Source organism: Pollicipes pollicipes, unplaced genomic scaffold (assembly GCF_011947565.3).
Source record: "Pollicipes pollicipes isolate AB1234 unplaced genomic scaffold, Ppol_2.1 Scaffold_4881;HRSCAF=5763_pilon_pilon_pilon, whole genome shotgun sequence".
Classification (NCBI taxonomy): Eukaryota; Metazoa; Arthropoda; class Thecostraca; order Pollicipedomorpha; family Pollicipedidae; genus Pollicipes; species Pollicipes pollicipes.
In genome coordinates, this window is record NW_023596576.1 from 7,285,422 (window position 1) to 7,304,245 (window position 18,824).

Consider the following 18,824-nt stretch of genomic DNA (forward strand, 5'->3'; position numbering starts at 1 on the left):
AGTTGTTAGCTCCATCAGCGTGACCGCGACTGAGCATCTTTCCCGCGCAGACGATGCATGGACGTTTGAAGTCTGATCCGCCCAGAGGTGGAACACGGCTACGTAGGACGGTGTGCAGCAGCGTTCAATACTTTCGGGGTGCGTGGATATCACCGGGTAACAACGGTCATGTCTCATACCTTTGTGGTCAAGCAATACCTGCTCTGTAGTTCAAGCCGTTGGGAAGGTAAGCAACTACTTGGATGCCTATTTCCCTGCTGAACAAGGTCAGGTTACGCACTTGGCTGAGAAGCGTTACCTCAGAGGACCGCTTCGGTGTCGATCCGACGCAACAGTGTCGGCGGGCGATGATTCGTCGAATGGTGCAGTCGAGAGTATAGCACGCAGTCCTCGTGGCTAGCTGGCAGTGTTTGTACGCGAGTGGGACGAAAAGGTGGTACTTGATATTTTGGTAGTGGGCTGTAATTGTCCAGATCCTAATCTCTCGCACTGTCTCAAATAGGTGTCGCAGTAGTTTGAAGGTGGCTCTGCTAATCCCGTCTGTCTTTGAAGCTGCTGGCAGTATACCTCGTGAGGGATTGGGTGTAACAGCACAGTTTGAAATGTTGGCGCTTTATTACCACGGGCTGAATGTTTGTGCTCTAGGAAGCAATTTTCCAAACCAAGGCATCGGAAATCGCAACCCCAATCAAACATATCTTCTATTGCGCGATGCCTTTCATCGTAACACTATCAAATAAATTTCTGCCGAAATAAAGTTACTATCGAGTCGCACCCCCTTCTCATGTGGGTTATAGTTTGTGCAAAACAAATGTAATTATGGTACAGCACAATTGGGCAACATTAATGAGTACACCATTAAAAGTTTTAACATTTGTATTATCTTAGAATCATTTAAACTTTAAACGAGAACTTTACGCCGAAAGAAAAGTCATGAGTTATCGGAGAACGAATCGCACGACGGTCTGGATATTAACCTAAGAAACCGTTTCACGGAAATTTTAATCCCGTGTAACCCTTGCCCTGATTTGTCTTTTTTATGACGCAGACTGACTGGGGCCGGGGTAAATGCGACCACCCCTACTGTTTACAAATAAAGATATATTTTCGCGAGAGAAAAACAGCAGATCAGTCTCAGTGAAGTTTCGCGATTGAGCAACAGTTTTCAACAGTTTTTTTCTGAAAATCGTAGTATTTCAGCTGCACAAGCCGGTTTGTACGAAACCATGCTGCGAAATAGCATGAAACCTGCACAGGCGTGCTCCTTGTTTAATTTTGATCATATCCACATTTGATTTTATTTGTTTTTAGGGTGCAGTATTTTAATGGCATCAATAGAGCTTAGTATATCATTAGATATAAACATACACACACAAACACACATACGCATACACGCATACACACGCACGCACGCACGCACGCACGCACGCACGCATGCATGCACACGCGTATATATATATATATATATATATATATCTATATATATATAATACAATAATGCCATGACAGTAGATAATCGGAGATAGCGCGTTAACCCCTAACCTAAACATTAAAAACATTAAAAAGAAGTCAAACTTCACCCTTGCTTTTGTGGCGTGCGGCGTGATCATCGTATTGGTCATTGGTTGAGCGGATATCGCTCGCTGCAATGCCCTCGTGCAGATATGTTAAATGACTTGAAGCAGATGTCATTCCAGGTGCAGAGATAGCCTGCGCAGGAGCATACATCAGCTCATTTATTCGGATCTTGAATGCAGATGGCAGCATCCGGCGTTCATCAGGAAATGCCGAGACTTGTCATCAATTTCTCAACATTCTCTATCCAACATAATAAGGACAATTGCCAGCGCTTGCTGCGGCATACGTATTCAGTGACATTAACTTAGTAACAATATTTTCACATTAATAAATTACTAACAATATTTTCACATTAATAAATTACTAACAATATTTTCACATTAATAAATTACTAACAATATCTTCACATCCTCAGGGATGAGCACATGTGGCGTGAGGATGCTCTAAAGCCATTGGCCTAAGCCAACATTAGTTGACCGGTGATATGCGGCAGTTGGACGCACTCTCGTCCGGGAATGTTCGATTTTGAACTTGACCCACTTAGTTCATAACTCACTACTTTACACTCAATGGTGCAAGGCAGGTACGAAATCTTGGAAGTCCCTGATAAAAGAAATGGAGCACGCGAATATTTCGGCATCATAAGCAGTTGCCACTTTCTACATTTGCTTGCTGAACAGGTGTAACTGTTTTCCTGGGGATCAAGACCAACACGCACTCAAAAAGACGTGATGTCATTGGGTGACAAGCTCTCCAGCTTGAAATCCACAAAACACAAGTTATCTGACATCGGGGAATGACATTGTTCAACTCATATCTGTGTGGAGGCAGGTGAGTTGTCCCATAACAGCCAAGTTTCTTACAGCGTGCTTCTGCGATCTGCGTTGAACGGCGTCGGCTCCCATACCATATTTGAATGTGTCATAATGATAAAATGACATGCAGTGTATTTGCAGGAATATTTTAGGAGCACTATCCGAAGACATTGTCTTAAAAATGAGCTATGTGTGCTATGTATCCGGCTGGTATGCGATGAAGTAACTGTCGTTCTGACATACGGATTTCTCACGCGATCTTGATCGGATTAGCTGGCGACCCATATCCAGACCCAGATCACACAATGCATTTAGGAGTGCGGAGCGTCAACGTAAAGCTTCCGGGTCGCCAAACGTGAGTGAGGGTCACTCACGTTTGGCAACCTTCGACGCGCCCCCGGCCTGCGCCGACCTCGCCACCGACGCATCCTGCGCGGACCACCCCGAATTCATAAGTGGTTCGCGCAGGTGGTTCGAGCGCTCTGCTTTCGACGTTGCCCGGGATATGGGCGATAACGGTCCCTCCCCTGCCCTGTTTACCGGCAGACACTGAGTCGCGCAATCTGCAATAAGCCGACTGCGAGTGAAAAAACAACACCCGGCGCTTGGCCAGCCGCCGTCCCATCCCCCAGTGCGGGCACGCACTCTGATCGGTGCCGTGTCACCGGCGTCGCAGCAAATAGCCGAAGCGTCCGGCGGCACCGTGCTGCCGCGGCATACAAAAAACCGCGCGACCCGCCCGCCTTCGGCACCGACGCGCCGGATGCGCCGGTGCCGAGGTCGGCGCCGGCCGGGGGCGCGTCGAGGGCGCGCCGCTCGGTCAGAGTCCGCCCGGTCGGCGCCGGACTCGTCGGGTTGCGCCGCGGACCCGAGCCGGTGTCCCACGGGGTGAAGGCCGCTGGAGACTCGGCGTGCCGGGCAGGGCGGGAGGTGCGCACCAGTAAGTGGTGACTTGGGGTGTCGGCGAGAGCGTGCGATGTGCAGTTGGGAGCTGATGAGCCGAGCGGTGACGTCAGGCGTTTGATGAGTGACGGGCTGGTGTGTGAACGCGCGTAGGTTGTTAACGGCTGGTGGCGCAGTGATATAGTGAGCGTTGACCCGGCAAAGCGTGAAGACGGAATCTTGGGTGAGTCACGTTTCATATTGCAGGCTGATCATGCCATATAAAAAAACTATGGTTCAACTATCATCAGTATTCTGTACTAACGAACGTCAATTTTTTTTTACCCCAATCTGACACTTCTAGCAGTAGCGACAGCAGTTTACTAAACTCGCGTGAAACCGGCTGGCCGAGGTCGTCGTCCTTTGAAAATTTCGATTCCAACTGACTGATCTTTATGCCATCTTCCGCTGGTTTAGCAGTTAAATAAAGCTGCGAGGAAGCAGGTAGCGTCTCTTCGCTCGTCTCCGTGTAGTACATTAGTTGGGTTAAATTCATCATCTGCGCTCGTGATCCTGTCAGCGATAGACCGTGGCGTTGTCATTCGTGACTGCCCGGCTAGCCAGCCAGGGGTGGACATGAGAGCCGCCCAGAGAAACGTCCATTTCGGATATCGTTGAGAACGAGCTATTGCTTAAAAGCGATTATTTGAGTTTCGAGCGCGCCAAGGGCTAGCAAAATCCATGGTTTGTAGGTTACGGACATTAAGCTCATCGTATTTTGGCATTATGACAATCTATGTTGGCAATAAGTGGCTTCCAGTATATTGAGCATTGCCTCAATATATCGTAATAATTGCTTGACAAACTCTTTTAACCAGCGTATCATGAAAAATGGAAGACCATTTATTATTTATACTTAATAATATAAACCAATCTGCTAAGTCGTGAGGGTCTGGGGTACCAAAAACTGGCTTCTTCTCGGAGTTCCGGTAAAAACTTAGGAGCCGTACAGGTTGGGATCTCCAAATTATCGCTGCTTAACATGTGATCAAGTTGACGTATCTTGGGGTTGATCGCGCTGTTGGGTTACGACATCAGAAAAGGTTTGAACTGCAATTTTGCGCCTCCGCACGCATTTCCCCACTTAAATTTGGGTGCTTTGATGCGATTTATTCATTAATGCCACTGTTTGCCAGACGCTTCAGTCACGTACGAAGTGATACGAGGTCACCCTCAGGTGTCATGCTGTGTTAACGTATAAGTTTCAAGCCAAGGCGATTCGTTATGTCCATATGTAATAATTTACAAACCAGTGGTTTCAGTATACCATGGAGACCGGATGAACACAAAGGTGATGCCAGATGAGACCTGGAGTTAGCCAAGCAGGTCCTGCTCTGTTGTCCCATTAACCCTTAACCTATGTTGATGCCAGGTTATGTGTTTATTGCACGAGAACCCACTGTTCCGCTTGAATTCATCTGGAGCTCTGGGCGACCATTATCATGCGAGGTGAAGGGCCTTCTGTTCAGCTCTGTTCTGTTTCGGCTTTTCCAAGATTTGGGCGGTTTTACGGTATCTCACAACATGTGACGTAGTCAGTCCAATGACAGCTGTCAGCCGGACCATTTCTGAATAGGATTGACCACGGCCATTGATTGCCAGTTGAACTTGTCCTGCATAGAACAGGAAGACTACCCTCCTCCCAGCGGTTGCAAACAGTGAAATGCCTCAGTGGGTGTCGGGCTCAGTGTCCCACCTTTGGGGCATATTTCAAAACATACACAGTGAAACATCAGGATTAGTTCCGTCTAATAAAAGCACCGTGCAGTGTCACTGCAGCGCCGTCGGGACACACTAAGGATATCAATTCGAATTATTTCCGAGTCCAAATGACGCTGTTAACGCCTTGTAAAAGCAATATAATTTTTCTCTGCAGACACGACCAATGTGGCCACGTCAACTACCGCGCACATTTCTACTGGTGCAAACAAAAGAACGTTTGTGATGGGGTCAGCGGGCAAGGGACTGCTGCTGAGGAGCACATTGGTTCAAGTTTGAACCAGTGCGTCACATGGATCATGTCATACTCCCATTCCCAAAGCCAAAGCGCACCTCGAAAAGAGCTACTGTAGTTAGCACAGTAGGGGATATCCAATATCCGATAGTTCGTTGGATTCTCGCGACGATACCTTAATGTTCGCGCATCTTTTTGCTTAAACTGAGTATGTCAGGCTTTCGTAGCAGCACACAGACATATTAACACCTTAGTGTGCGGCAGGCATAACAAGACACGCACGCTGGAAAAAGGGAGACAAATGACATGCATTGCTTTCGTAGTGGTAAGGAGTCAACTGAGATTTCTCATGCAGGGTCAACTACTTTAAATGAAAGTTTTAAGCTATTTAGAAGGATTTCAAGAATTTTTTTGTCACTGATCGAATCGTACACGTTTTAGCAAAGAATGACAGGTACAAAAATGAAGGATACCCCTAAAAATGTGCTGTAATTTCTCTGACAACAAAATCTATTGCTGCGTATAAATTATCAATCGTAAATGCGGCTTATACACATGATTAAAATTCTGTCTGAACAGCATACGAATAGTTAAAGAGTATCAACGAACTGACTGCATATGGGTGTCCCTACTAATGCAACAACATTAAATTGCGTGCGGGGCAGGGTAGGTTTATGGCTGCCAGGTTGGAAACTTCCGAAGAACGTGTTTCTATCGCATCATCCAATATTAAGACTACGCCGTGATGAGATATGTAAGCTTTGAACCCAATCACCGCAGATAGGTTTGTCATTTAAGCTGACTGACAGTACGTCCTACATTGCAATGGTCTTTGGATCGAAAAGACTCAGTCAAGCACAGCACGTTTACGAGCACGCTGAAAGACACCAACCAGGCCTGCAAATGAAATGCCGAGCAGTTTGGCAAGGCTTTCGCTTTCAGCCTGGTTTGTAATGCGCGAGGTCGTGGCAAAAATATATCAGTTCACGATTGTACTCAAAATACCTCTCTGTCCCTGGCACTGTCTCTGCTTCTGCCTTTGCCTCCGCCTCACTCGCTTTCTTTCTCTGATGAAACTGGACAGGCGATCAACCTGCATATTTGCATAAGATACATTGCAAGACGGTCTGCGAATAATTTATTTGAATTATTTAGCCTGCACGTAATCTTCGTGGTTTGCATGGTAATGTAACTCGTCTCATCCTCTAGAACCAAAAACAGACTGCGTCACTTCTACAGCGTTTCCGCACAATTAGAACCTCAGTCACGCCTCAATATCTGAAACGGAGCTGATTTATCGGGCAATCGCTCCCTATCCCCCAGAAAATCTACAGAACAATCGGACGATCAGCCCACGAGGGATGTCTCAAACTCTAAACAACTTCCAAAATGGTCGAACACTTTTTTAAATTTCGTCAAGTTGTGGAGCTTGGGATTCTTGTACGAAGAGCGACCCCCGGCTTCTGTAATTCATTGTCGGCATTTAAGGATTACATCACCGCCCGTCACTGCAAACGAGCGCTCTGACACCTTAAACCACCTGTTCTGGGGATGACAAGGTGGAACTCTCGAGCTCAAAGCGAGCATTCTTATCAGTCTCATTAAAAAGGGGCATGGCGAGTGAGCATCTTTTGCGCATTTATCCATCTATCCCAGTTTGATCCCATTTTGGCACCAAGCAAGAACCGAATCGGCTCCTGATCCCTTTAAAACGGTGTGGTAACTAATGCAGCAGAACAGCGTAGTGGAAGCATACAATACCATGAAATCAAATAACTTTGTCCAACAGAACACGATCATGTGTTTTACAATGCAGTGATTGAAGGATTGGCAGGTCATTTGGTACCCTTGTCAGGCCAGTGAAAATCCACATTACGAACCGTTGTAAGTCGACATTATGATTATGTCCAACACCATCAGTGTACACATGGCCGCGTTCCAATTCCTCAAGTTCCCTTTCAAGCAGTGTCCCACCTTCGGGGCATATTTCAAAAACATACTCTAGTGAAACCTCAGGACTAGTTACATCTAGAAAAAAAAACAATGGGTAGTGCCACTGCAGCACCGTATACATACCAAATGCATAACAAGGGTATTGACACATAATAAGGGTATCCATTCTAGTAATATTCGAGTAAAAATTACGCTGCCGACGCTTCGTAGCGGCAATATGCCTTTCCTCTGCCGCGGCGACCACCGTCATGACAGCAAGCGTGCGCACCTCTACTGGTGCGAATAAAAAAGTTTGCGACTGGCCCAGCGGGCAAGAGGCCTCTCCTGAAAAGCTGCTTTTGGAAGGTGTGAACCACATAGATGAAGTGATGCTCCCGTTCCCAAAGCCAAAGTGCGCCGCGAAAAGAGACACTACGGTAAATGCCATCGTATAGCATACGGGAGAAATCAAAGGCACAGTATAGCGTTTCGTTAAATTCGAGGGATAATAGATTCATGTTCGCATTTCCTTTTGTCTAAACAGTTTCACGCTTTCGTAGCATTTATTACACGAACACTTTGGCACATTAGTGTGTAGTTAACAGTACGGAACACCGACGTTGGAGAAAGCAAGGCACTGAAATGCATTAGTTTCATTGTGGTGAGCAGGGAGTCAAATGTGGTTTCTCTCGCGGGGTCGGGTACTTCAGATCGAAATTCTGTGACAGAAATTTCGAGATGACTGGTGTTATTGATCAAATCATACACATCTGATGTGACAAGAAGTAACAAGTACACAAAAGGTGGGGCACTGGCTTTAACACACGTCCTACCTTGGCGGACAGCCCGTGCGCAGTCAGGGTGTCACGATTTGCCACCACGTCACTGGTGCTGCGCCTGCGTTCCCTTGGCCCCGTGTTGCCTCCGAAAAGCATTCGGCGGGTAGGTCGTGATATCCATCGCCTCTCACATAACACGAGAGCGAACATGGGATAGATGACTGGCTGATGCAGCTGGTAGTCAAACATGTCCAACGCCGTGAGTATAAGCGCGGCGAGGGATTTTTCATACTGTCTTGAATCGCGACGCTCATACTGTGCGTCGACGACGCCGCATGTGATCATATTCCCGAACTGTGGCAAACAAAGGCCATCCACACGGCGCTCCGAAATTTGGTTTATTGTTCCAAACATTGATGACATTATGCTTAATTTCGTCCGGAACAGCGCGCGCATTGCGTGGACTGAAAATTGAGTAAATTCCTTTTTACTAACTTCTGGTACTGATAAGCCCCCACGAACGTATGCATGTTTTCGGCGTTATGCTTTGCGCCGTCAGAAATCCAGCAGCAGCTCAGATACCATTGATGACAGCGCTACACGCACTACTACATCCTACTCCCATTCATACACAAACGGGTGCATCGCATAATACAATGAGTCCTCGTGAGAGGCACGGGCCGCGTCCTGCGCTACAAATTAATATTCTTTCAGCCATATTACCCGGGACCACTACTCGATCCCATTTGGCTGCGACCTTCACGTGGGTAAAGTGCATCTCTCCGCCTGACCCGTTCGTAACCATAGGCGTCAGGAAGTGCACTATGTCATCACCGTGGCAGGCATTACACTCGTGTGTTGTGACGGTATAAAAAACACCTCTACTTTTCTTAGTCGAATTTGATCATGGCGTGTGTTTGTCTTAGACATGGCTTATTTAAACAAAACAATACAACGTTTATGTGCAAAGGCTTCGTGTTGCTTTGAAGTGGCAGAACTGTTACACGGGATTACGAGCTGCTTAATGTAAAAGTAGTAGTGACTGAATGAAAAGCCAGCTTTTGGTACATGACTACGTCACCAGGCTGCCCCTCAAGTTTATCATTTATGAAGCAAAACTCGCCTTTTGGCAAAGTGGGCTATTAAAGGTACTCAGAAATGTTCAATGTTCAATAGAAGTGGAATGCTCAATACATTTTTAACCTTTTCCAGCGAGCCAGATGTCATGATCTGTTTTAATTGTCACATCAAGGCAAATTCTCAGCCATTAAAACGGATGCGTGTGTGCACCAAGTAAAGGGACTGATTAATAGTGTTCCATACTTAAACCGAGTTTTGAACCGAAATAGCCATCTTGAAGATTATTCGGTACAGTTCACAATCCTGTCTTTAAGACCTAAGACCCATTAGTTTCTGAACTTAATGCCCGCGAAGAGGTTCAGACTACCTTGTGCAGACTATTTCAAAGTCACGCAGCATCCAAGACGCCATAATAACTTCATTTAAACCCTGCCATCTCATTGGCCGTGCGGTGATCAAGGTCAATAAAAATGTGATTGTCGAGTTGTTCATATCTGGCGTTCGTGAGCGCTATTTCCAGATATAACGGGCACCCATCGGCTCTCGATCAATGTGCAAGGCATGAGGACGCAATTAAACTGACTATTGAAGAACATAACCACTTAACATAAATATTATGTCGACCAGAGCAGTCTTTGCCTCTTAAATTATGCCATTAGCTATAAGTGAACTCATTCCATCATGTCTGAGGCTTGTTTCAATATCTTCAAGGGTGGAAAATTTCCTTTAACGGAGTACAAATTCCAAACGCGCCCTTGACTAGCGACCTCTTTTAAATACCTAAGGCTACAAATTCTGGAAGCAGTTTCTCGGACCCATGTGAAATTTTCGCACCGGGATTTTGGGCACAGAGCAACCTTGAACAAGTACTTCCACCGAAACAAGAACTGAACGGAATTATTTGGGTCCCTTCCTTCGCAGAATTGTTAGAAAAGTTGCCGAAGCCATGACATGAAGATGCACATTCTCTGGTTTCTGTGTGCGGATGAAACCGTGTCCCCCTGCTTAATCTGAAATGTGTCCATGATTCTGACCACAAAACTTCAGTATTCGTATTCAAAGCGAGATGAAGCTTCCATGAACCTGCATTAAACTTTCAGAAATTCAATTTATACTGGTGTATCTCATTGGCGTTGTCTGTAGTGAGGTCTGGCGTGACGTTTGTTTCCTGCTTTGCAGCTAGATCGCCATCCGAAGTGAGTGCTCCGCGTCACTGACGCCATGTCGGTGCGGCCCTGCAGCTGAACGACACCTGTGAGAGGCTGTGCGATGGCCGAGTGACGGCGTCAGTCAGAAGTTGCACGGCAGCTGCACGGTGATGCCTGCTGGAGGCTGGCCGAAGACCTAGTGACGATCGCTGTCGGGGACTACAACTGGGCGAACTGAAGCGCCTGTCGGAGCCGGTCCGCCCAGCGTCCCTGAAGAACTGGCGGCCGACGATTGGACACTGCTGTCCTCCCGCTCGGGAGAATGTCCGGTGGTTAAGTGACGCCCTGCTCTTCGCGGCAGACTGTATGGCCACCGTCAGCGCAATGCAAGCGATCTGTGGAAGCACCAGCTGCCTGCTGGTCTCGTGGTTCGTGGTCATGGCTGGGCTGACGATGTGTGGAGGTAAGTTTCTCAACATGCCCAAAAACAAACGGTTTCAACCAAATGACGCCGGATTTACGTAACAGTCAAAGGACAGATCTGACCCATCTTCGCTTTTTTCATCATATGCTTCCTACCGGACTGCTTTTCGGTGTAACGAAAGTAATGCTCTTTCGGATCGTCATTTATTCCCTGGTCGCGAATGTTGTTATGTGCTAACTCGACCCTGTTAACGCCACACACGTTGTTGCACGCTATTTGGAAATGCGACGGGTCGTCATGGACTGTCGAGCGACAGTAGCGCTCAAAGGCATTTTTCACTCGGCGAGTACGCCCCCGACATTAAGATGCGATGACTTGCTTTTCGCGTCACCGACGGTACTTTAAAGGGAGTGTTCCATATTTAGATAGGATTTTGAACTGAAAAATCCATCTTGAAGACCTTTCGATGCAGTCCACAGCCCTACCCCTCTTAAGACCTGACCCCATCTAGTTCCTGAGCCACACGCCCGCGACAATGGGGGGGGGGGGGAGTATTTCGGGGGAGAGTATTTTAAATCCAACTTGACCTTTACGACGTCATAATAACGTTATTCAAATCCTGTCACTCCATAGGCCGTACAGCGACCAAGGCCAAGAAAAATGTAATTGTCAAGGCGTTCATATCTGGCGTTTATGAGGACGATTTCTACATACCTATAGCAGCCTTTAATTGGCTCTCAATCAATGTTGTGCAAGGTACGATTACGTAATCAAACCATAACGCAATGAGGAACACATTTACTGAACTGAACTATGCTGTCAAAAGCAGACTATTCCTCTTTTCTGGCACTGGGTTCAATATCTTCAAATGTGCAACATTCCCTTTAACGACAGTAGTTTCAGCGCGTATTTTGTGCTCTCTTGCGCCTAAACGCCTAAACTTCGCGGAAATGAACACGTAAATCGTTGGTTTAGTATGAAATAAATGCAGTCACTTGAAAACATCGCGAAGTATGGAAATCACGCTCCAGGATATCTGTGGGGGCCTTCTGGTTCCAGCACTGCTTTCGTCAATTTCTCTTCACGCGAGCGAGCCTCTCCCCTTGTCTGTCTATTCCGGTTTCATTTCGTCACCGAAGTGGGACTGCCAATGACGAATGGAGCGCCTTTCCATATGGGTCTTCACTGAGGTGTTTATGCGTGTTCAGTAGCATTTTTCGCGGTTATTTCGATGCAAACATAGGGTGCGTCTCAGGTCGCTAGAGAAGTTTTCAGGAGGCGACCAAGGACACGACCATGTTTCCATGAAACAGATATACAACGCAACCCGCGGAAAGTAAGAATAAAAAAATCATTATTTTACTCCAGTGCAGCAGTGCAGCATGTCGCCGCGCATCTGAGACACTAGCGCAGTGAAAAGCGCTGTGCAAATGCTAGAATATACAAAAACTTTTCTTGTTGGACACCGTGCCTGCCAGATATAAAACAGACATACAAAGTTGCATTAATCGAAGTTCAGCACGTTGAATGTAAGGAGCAAGATCGACACCAATACTCCGCCCCACGCCAGTGAATGCTTACAATTGTATGTTCGAGGTGGGCAAGGAAAGTGAGGTACATCGCGGCTGGATAACGTTTTTTCTCATTGAAAAGTTTGTGTTTTTAAGCAATAACTCTGGTGTATCACGTTCATAGAGGTATGTAGGCACAGGCGGCAAACAAGAGGAAATATTATTGTACAACGGATGGTTTCAGCTCTTTACCTAACTGTACTCCGTTGGGATTCAGAATAGGGCGCGTGCGACATTGTCACCAACGACCCTGGTGTCGTCAGGATTTCAGTGGCGGCGTCGCCGTTCACAGTGTCAGCGGTGCGCAGCCCCTCGTGCACGCAAAGCGCATGCACGACATGTCCAGTGCATGTACATGCACAGTACATGTACAGTACAGTACATGTACAATACATGCACATACACAGTACATGTACAATACATGCACATACACAGTACATGTACATACCCAGTACATGTGCAGTACAGTACATGTACAGTACATGCACAGGACATGTACGGCATGTACGGTGTGACAGTACATGCACAGATTCCAGCGTGGCGCGTGGCCTGTCAGTGGGATGTGGCGGGGTGCAGAGACGCGAGCCGTGACCCGTGAGCCGTCGCTGACCTAGGACCGCGTGCAGCGCCATCAGCCGTGGACCTCTGCGCCAGGCAGGCCAACCGTGAGATATGGGGTCTGCATGACCCATAATTGGCCATCGGCGTCAGCTTCTGTGTGGCTATTTGCCCCGAATCGGCCCATTTAGCTCAATGGCTTTGTCCAGGTTGTGGTGTGCCCGGGAAGTTTGCGGGGCGAATTCCATGGGCGCCATTAATGACCACTGGGAGGTGACAATGGACGACCGAATGGCATGCAAACGCTACGAATGGCCGCGTTTCCTAGGTCGCGGGTATTTGGATGAGGTATGTGTGCCAAGCACAGTGCGCAGCTGCTCACACCGGAACCCGCGGCAGGTGATAGTCCGGAAACAGCCGAAACGTGTACACGCTGGTCATGCAATACAAAGTTTTTGTAGGCTGTTTTCGGGTTGCCTGAAACGCGGTGGAATGCTTTCAGCCATGCGAATCAGCCAGCTCTCTCAAACCTGAAACAAAATGAAGGTCTTTGCGTTTACCAAAATTTCCAGCAGCAAAACGATTTCTCTTTAACTTGTCGGTGCGTAACAGTAATCTGACATCCGACATCGCAATTCCAAACATTGGGGCGTGAAGCGCATGGGCTAGAGTGTACCTGCCAGCAGCTTGACCAGGTGTGTAACACGTTACGGATCCCGCAAGACCACACCCACCTCAGCACATGTCGGTACAAACGTGGTCCTCACATTGCTGATTCCGCATAGCAGTTATGGGGTCACTGTGAGGGCTAGCGCTAGACACCTGCTTGCAGATGCACGATGCAGTTTTTCTTTCAGCGACGTCCAGAAGCTACTACATAAGTCACTGACTTACACTTAGCTGTTTTTCTGCATTTTTAATTTCCATGGGAAACATGTCAAATATTGTGTTAAAATGACGCCGGCCCTGACATCACCTCTAAGATATTCGATTCCGGCCCCCGTTTGGTGTTCACTTGGATATGAACACGTAACAGGTTATAAGGGAAAACCCACAACCGCATAAGCAGTCATATGAACATCAAACGTAATAAAAGAGGGTCATCCAGCAGGTAAAGCTCAAATCTGTAGGTACAACGTGGTGCAAGTCCTGTGCAGGCAAATAAGCGCTACCCTTTTGAATATCTGGAGCCAGGCCGGGCCGTTGGCATCTCATTGCCTGTACGTGTTTGCACGATTCAGCCAAATGACGTCACGGGGAGTACACCTCCATGGTCTTTTAAAACTTCCCTTTCGATAGCAGTGGAGCTTTCTAGGTTGTTTTGTGCAATTTGAGTCTGCTATTTTGAAATTCGGTGCTTGTATTATTGTGATTTGTATTATTGTGATATATATATTGAAGGTAATGCCATTTCGAATCGTCATTCATTCCTTCGCGGGGAAGGTTGTCATGTATGAACTCGGGTTAATGCTCAGTTTTTCCCGAAGTTGGAGAGGGGCTCCTCTAATCCGCGGCTTACGGGAAGAAGCGCTGATGACCTGGCTCCTGTCTAGAGGCTTGTGTTTTGGAAAAAACGGCAATTAAAGGGATGTTCAACATTTCTTTGAGGTTTTGAACTCAAATAGCCATCTTGTAGACCTCTTAGTGCAGCTCACAACCCTGCCCTTCTTAAGGCCAAAATCTCTCTAGTTTCCGAGCCACATACGCGAAAATGGAAAGTACTTCAAGGTCACTTTGGCATCATGGGTTTTAAATACCATCATTCAGTTCCTGCCATTCCATAAGCCATGCGGCGATCAAGGCTGATAAAAAGATCTAGCGGTGATTCGTTCATATCTGACGTTCGTGAGCACGATTTCCAGATACTAAGACCGTCATTTGGCTCTCAATCGATGCACTTGTGCAAGTTGCGATGACGTAATCAAACAATGGAGCATTGAGGGGTATATTTACTAAGCAGAGGAATTGTGTTCTCTGGAGCAGTCTTTTCAAGTTCAAAATATGCCAATATTAATAAGTGGGCTTCTTCCGTCATACCTGTGCCTGCTTTGATAACTTGTGAAACGTTCCCTTCAACGTTTGAAAACTGTGCATTTTCCACCATTCATGTGTCAAATACCATGACATTGACAACGTGTTCCACATGTAGCACTGAATGGAAAAGTTCACTAGTATCTCAGGCCTCCTTTCCTACGACTATTCATGGCGTCATAAATTTGTGGGGTTGGAGAGAAGGTGGTAATGGGCTCTTTCTTTTGAGAATGCGCAACATTAACCTACGAATGACGCATAGGAGGAATCGACTTCCAAAGGCTTTGTCCTTGACCGTTCGTGATCCAACTCTGGTCTCAGTGCACTGGCTATCCTAAAGCCTTACATACCAGATTAAACATAGTATTTTTCAACTGCTGCTTAGCCTCACTCTGTTTAGTTCAGTATGCTTAGGTATTTTGAAAATTTAACTCAGCGTCACACGTAAGTGCCTGCAAGGTTCATTTTAACACGAGTTAGGGATGCTATGATAGCTTGATTCAAAGTTGCACACATCGCTTTTTGAAGGGGGTGTCTCATCTTTGAGGATAAAGACTCAAGTCATACCTCAGGAATGGATACGGTTAATACTGGCACTGGATAGTGCCACTGTAGCACCGTCAAAACATCATAAGGATATCAAGTATACTTATTTTCGAGTCCAAATTACGTTGCCAACGCTTTGTAGCACACTACACTTCTTTCCTGAAGCTGCTACCACCGTCGTCAAGACAACTACCATGCACACCTTGACTAGTGCGAATTAAAGAACATTAGTGACTTGCCCAGCGGGCAAGCGACTGCTACCGAGAAGCCCAGTGGTTGAGACTTGAACTAGTGCGTCACATAGATCATGTGATGCTCCCATTTCCAAAGCCGAAGTGCGCCTCAAAAAGAGGCATCGTTGTAAACGCCATAGGGAATAAGTCAAAGCCATAGTATAACGTTTCTTTGAATTCACGGATTATTTGTGTGGTGTTCGCATATCGTTTTGTCTGAACAGTGTGTTTCAAGTTTTCGTAGCATTTATTTCTCAAACATTTTCACACGTTAATGTGTTGCAAACATCACAAAACACGTTCGGTGGAGAAGCAAGGTGAACCAATAAACTACTTTCATGATGGTGATCAGGGAGTAAAATGAGATTTCTCACGCAGGATCGGCCACTTCGAATTGTGATTCAGAACTACTCAGGAGGATTTCGAGAAAAGCGGTCGAATTGTATACGTCTGATGTGATAAGTGAAAAGTACAAAAATATGGGATAGCCCTCCACCTTCATTTAAGGTGTTCCATCCTAAACTCAACCCCAGCAGTCGGCACGCAAAAAATAAAAAAGAAGAAAAAGAAATCGATTAATCACCCCCTTAATGATAATCACGCGATTCCAGCCATGATACAGTCACAACGAAGTGCGCTCTCCATAGTGCATATCATTTTGGGTCAGCTAATCCTTTGGGTTGATCACCCATTCATGTGCCATTTTGTGGTACCCGTCGTAAGCCACCACGGACAAGTATCTTCCAGCCCCACTCTGTTCAATGCAACGAGCTTACAGCGCCCATCCAATCTGCAGGTCCGCTTCTACACATAATTAGATTGGCGCTGACCAGCGGATGCTGGCCGCCGGCGGTGAAGTGGTCAGGAGGACTGTCATGGCTCGCTGTGTAGTGGTCAGGAGGACTGTTATGGCTCCCTATGTAGTGGTCAGGAGGACTGTCATGGCTCGCTGTGTAGTGGTTAGGAGGCTTGTCATGGCTCCCTGTGTAGTGGTCGGAAGGACTGTCATGGCTCCCTGTGTGGTAGTCAGGACGACGGTCCCGGCTCCCTGTATAGTGATGAGGACGGCGGTCCCGGCTCCCTATGTAGTGGTCAGGACGGCGGTCCTGGCTCCCTGTGTAGTGGTCAGGACGACGGTCCTGGCTCACTACGTAGTAGTCAGGACGACGGCCCCGGCTCCCTGTGTAGTGATGAGGACGGCGATCCCGGCTCCCTGTGTAGTGATGTGAGTCAGGACGGCGGTCCCGGCTCCCCGCGTAGTAGTCAGGACGGCGGTCCCGGCTCCCTGTGTAGTGGTCAGGAGGACGGTCCCGGCTCCCTATGTAGTAGTCAGGACGGCGGTCCCGGCTCCTTGGGCGTGGCTTGTCTCGGTCGATGCACCTGGACTGTGTATATAAGGACTCAACTGCACGCCCATTTTTTAATGACGGCACCACTTTTTCCCCCAAAATTCATGTGGAATGTTGAAAAAGTACATACACGATTAGGCGTTCAGATGCGACACCTCATATTTGTGTTAATTTGCATTTGTTGCGAAACTTCGTGCAACTTGCTTCGTTTACTGAGGCATTGGGGGTGCAGGCTCAGAACATCAATCTTCGGTTTAGTTCCCTAAATCTACCCCATCATCTTTCTCTCCTCGTCTCTGTTGCACCGCTTTCGCCGGCTGCCACTGCCCTTGGTGTGAACTTTCCCACGGCATTACCTGACAGCGCGCCACATGAGCCTATTGAGAACGTTACTTGGTTTGAATTTAGATCTTATTTATGCTTGACTCTGCCGTAGTTGTCTATGATGCATGGTAGGCTTAATCGCCCCGTGGTTAACTGGTTGCCGAATGGCTCCGCTAGTTATCTGCGTTTATAGTTTTACATGCTGTTGCAGAAACCCGTACGATGATGCATGCGGCTTGAGTAGAACTATGCGTAGTGCTAGAGCCTCAGTGTATCTGCACGTACACGCCAGAAACTGCTTCTTTGCCGCGTTGCCAGCCAGATAATAGGTGTGGCCACCAAAGGGTAAAGAAAGACATGCCATGATTTATTCATCAATCTTAAGTGCAATCTATTTCGCGTGATTTCCGCAACGAACCGTTTTACAAACGCCTCTCTGAGTTACGTGGATCTGCTAGATTTATTGGCCTATGTCTCTCTGAAGTGTCAACGAGGCTGTGGAATCCGGCCGATATCCGTAATCAGAAAACAGGGCTATTTTCGAAACGAAACGGCCCCGTTTCATTTGGACCGACCGCCATCCATTGTTGTTACGTGTCTAGCACTTTATCTTTATATAGAGGGCGATACATTTTACAATACGCTTATTCATTATACGCGAATGGCTAATAACTTACAATGGCAGCTACCAGTTAGTAAGACTTACACTGGCATTTAGCTGTACTTTAAGTTTCAGCTAGCTGTGCCTTAAAGGTTTACTTCGATAGAGGAAATGCATTTCAGTTCCGTGAGGCGTCATCGTAACAATAAAAGGGAATGTCCCACATTTGAAGATATTCAAGCAAGCATCAGGTGTGGTGAAATGAGCTAACTAATAAGCCTACACACGCACACGCACACGCATACGCAGGATTTGAATGACGTTATTTTGGCGCCATGGATGCTTGGATGAACTTGAAATAATCTCCCCGAAAGTATCTTCATACGTCATATCTTCGCGGGCGTGTAGCTCAGAAGCTAGAAGGGTTCAGGTCTTAAGAGAGGCAGGTCTGCGAGCTGCACCGAATAATGCTTAAGATGACTATTTCAGTTCAAAACCCCACAAAAACGTGACACACATTTTAAGCGCAAGGGACGGTTTCGATGACAGCGTGAGTTTTAGTGGCTTATGGTGCTGTTCTGCGGTTTGCTGTAGAACAGAGTCAATTAAAGTTTCTTTATATTTGGATGTAGTTGAAAAAACGGTTCAACGTTTCACATGTAGCTGTAAGATAGTTCTGAAGACATACGCCTTGTTTTATACTTCGTAGTCGCTCCTTGATTACTAAACTCAGGTCGCGGCCAGAGGCCTGATAACTCAGCACGCCACGCTTGTACTTCGCAGAAAGCTTTCCCCGTTCCAGGAAGCCAATTCAGCGCCACATCCGCTTTTACTTCCGCCGTTCAGCGACCAGTCACCCTGTGCGGTACGCACCCAGCTCAGTCCAGCCAATACAAGCTCAAAGGCGAGCGGCGCCGAGCGGATCGCAAGGCATCCCGCCGTGTCCGATTCCGCGCGGC

At 47.1% G+C, this 18,824-nt stretch overlaps 1 protein-coding gene across 1 annotated transcript in view; it reads left to right on the forward strand.

Moving 5' to 3' along the window:
* Positions 1 to 3,332: 3,332 nt before the first annotated feature.
* Positions 3,333 to 18,824, forward strand: part of LOC119099716 (uncharacterized) — a 67,960-nt gene continuing 52,468 nt past the window's right edge. The window contains exons 1-2 of the mRNA XM_037222779.1: positions 3,333 to 3,519; positions 10,260 to 10,691. Coding sequence (XP_037078674.1) covers positions 10,595 to 10,691 — 97 coding nt within the window. The 5' untranslated portion in view covers positions 3,333 to 3,519; positions 10,260 to 10,594. The remainder of the gene's footprint in view (positions 3,520 to 10,259; positions 10,692 to 18,824) is intronic.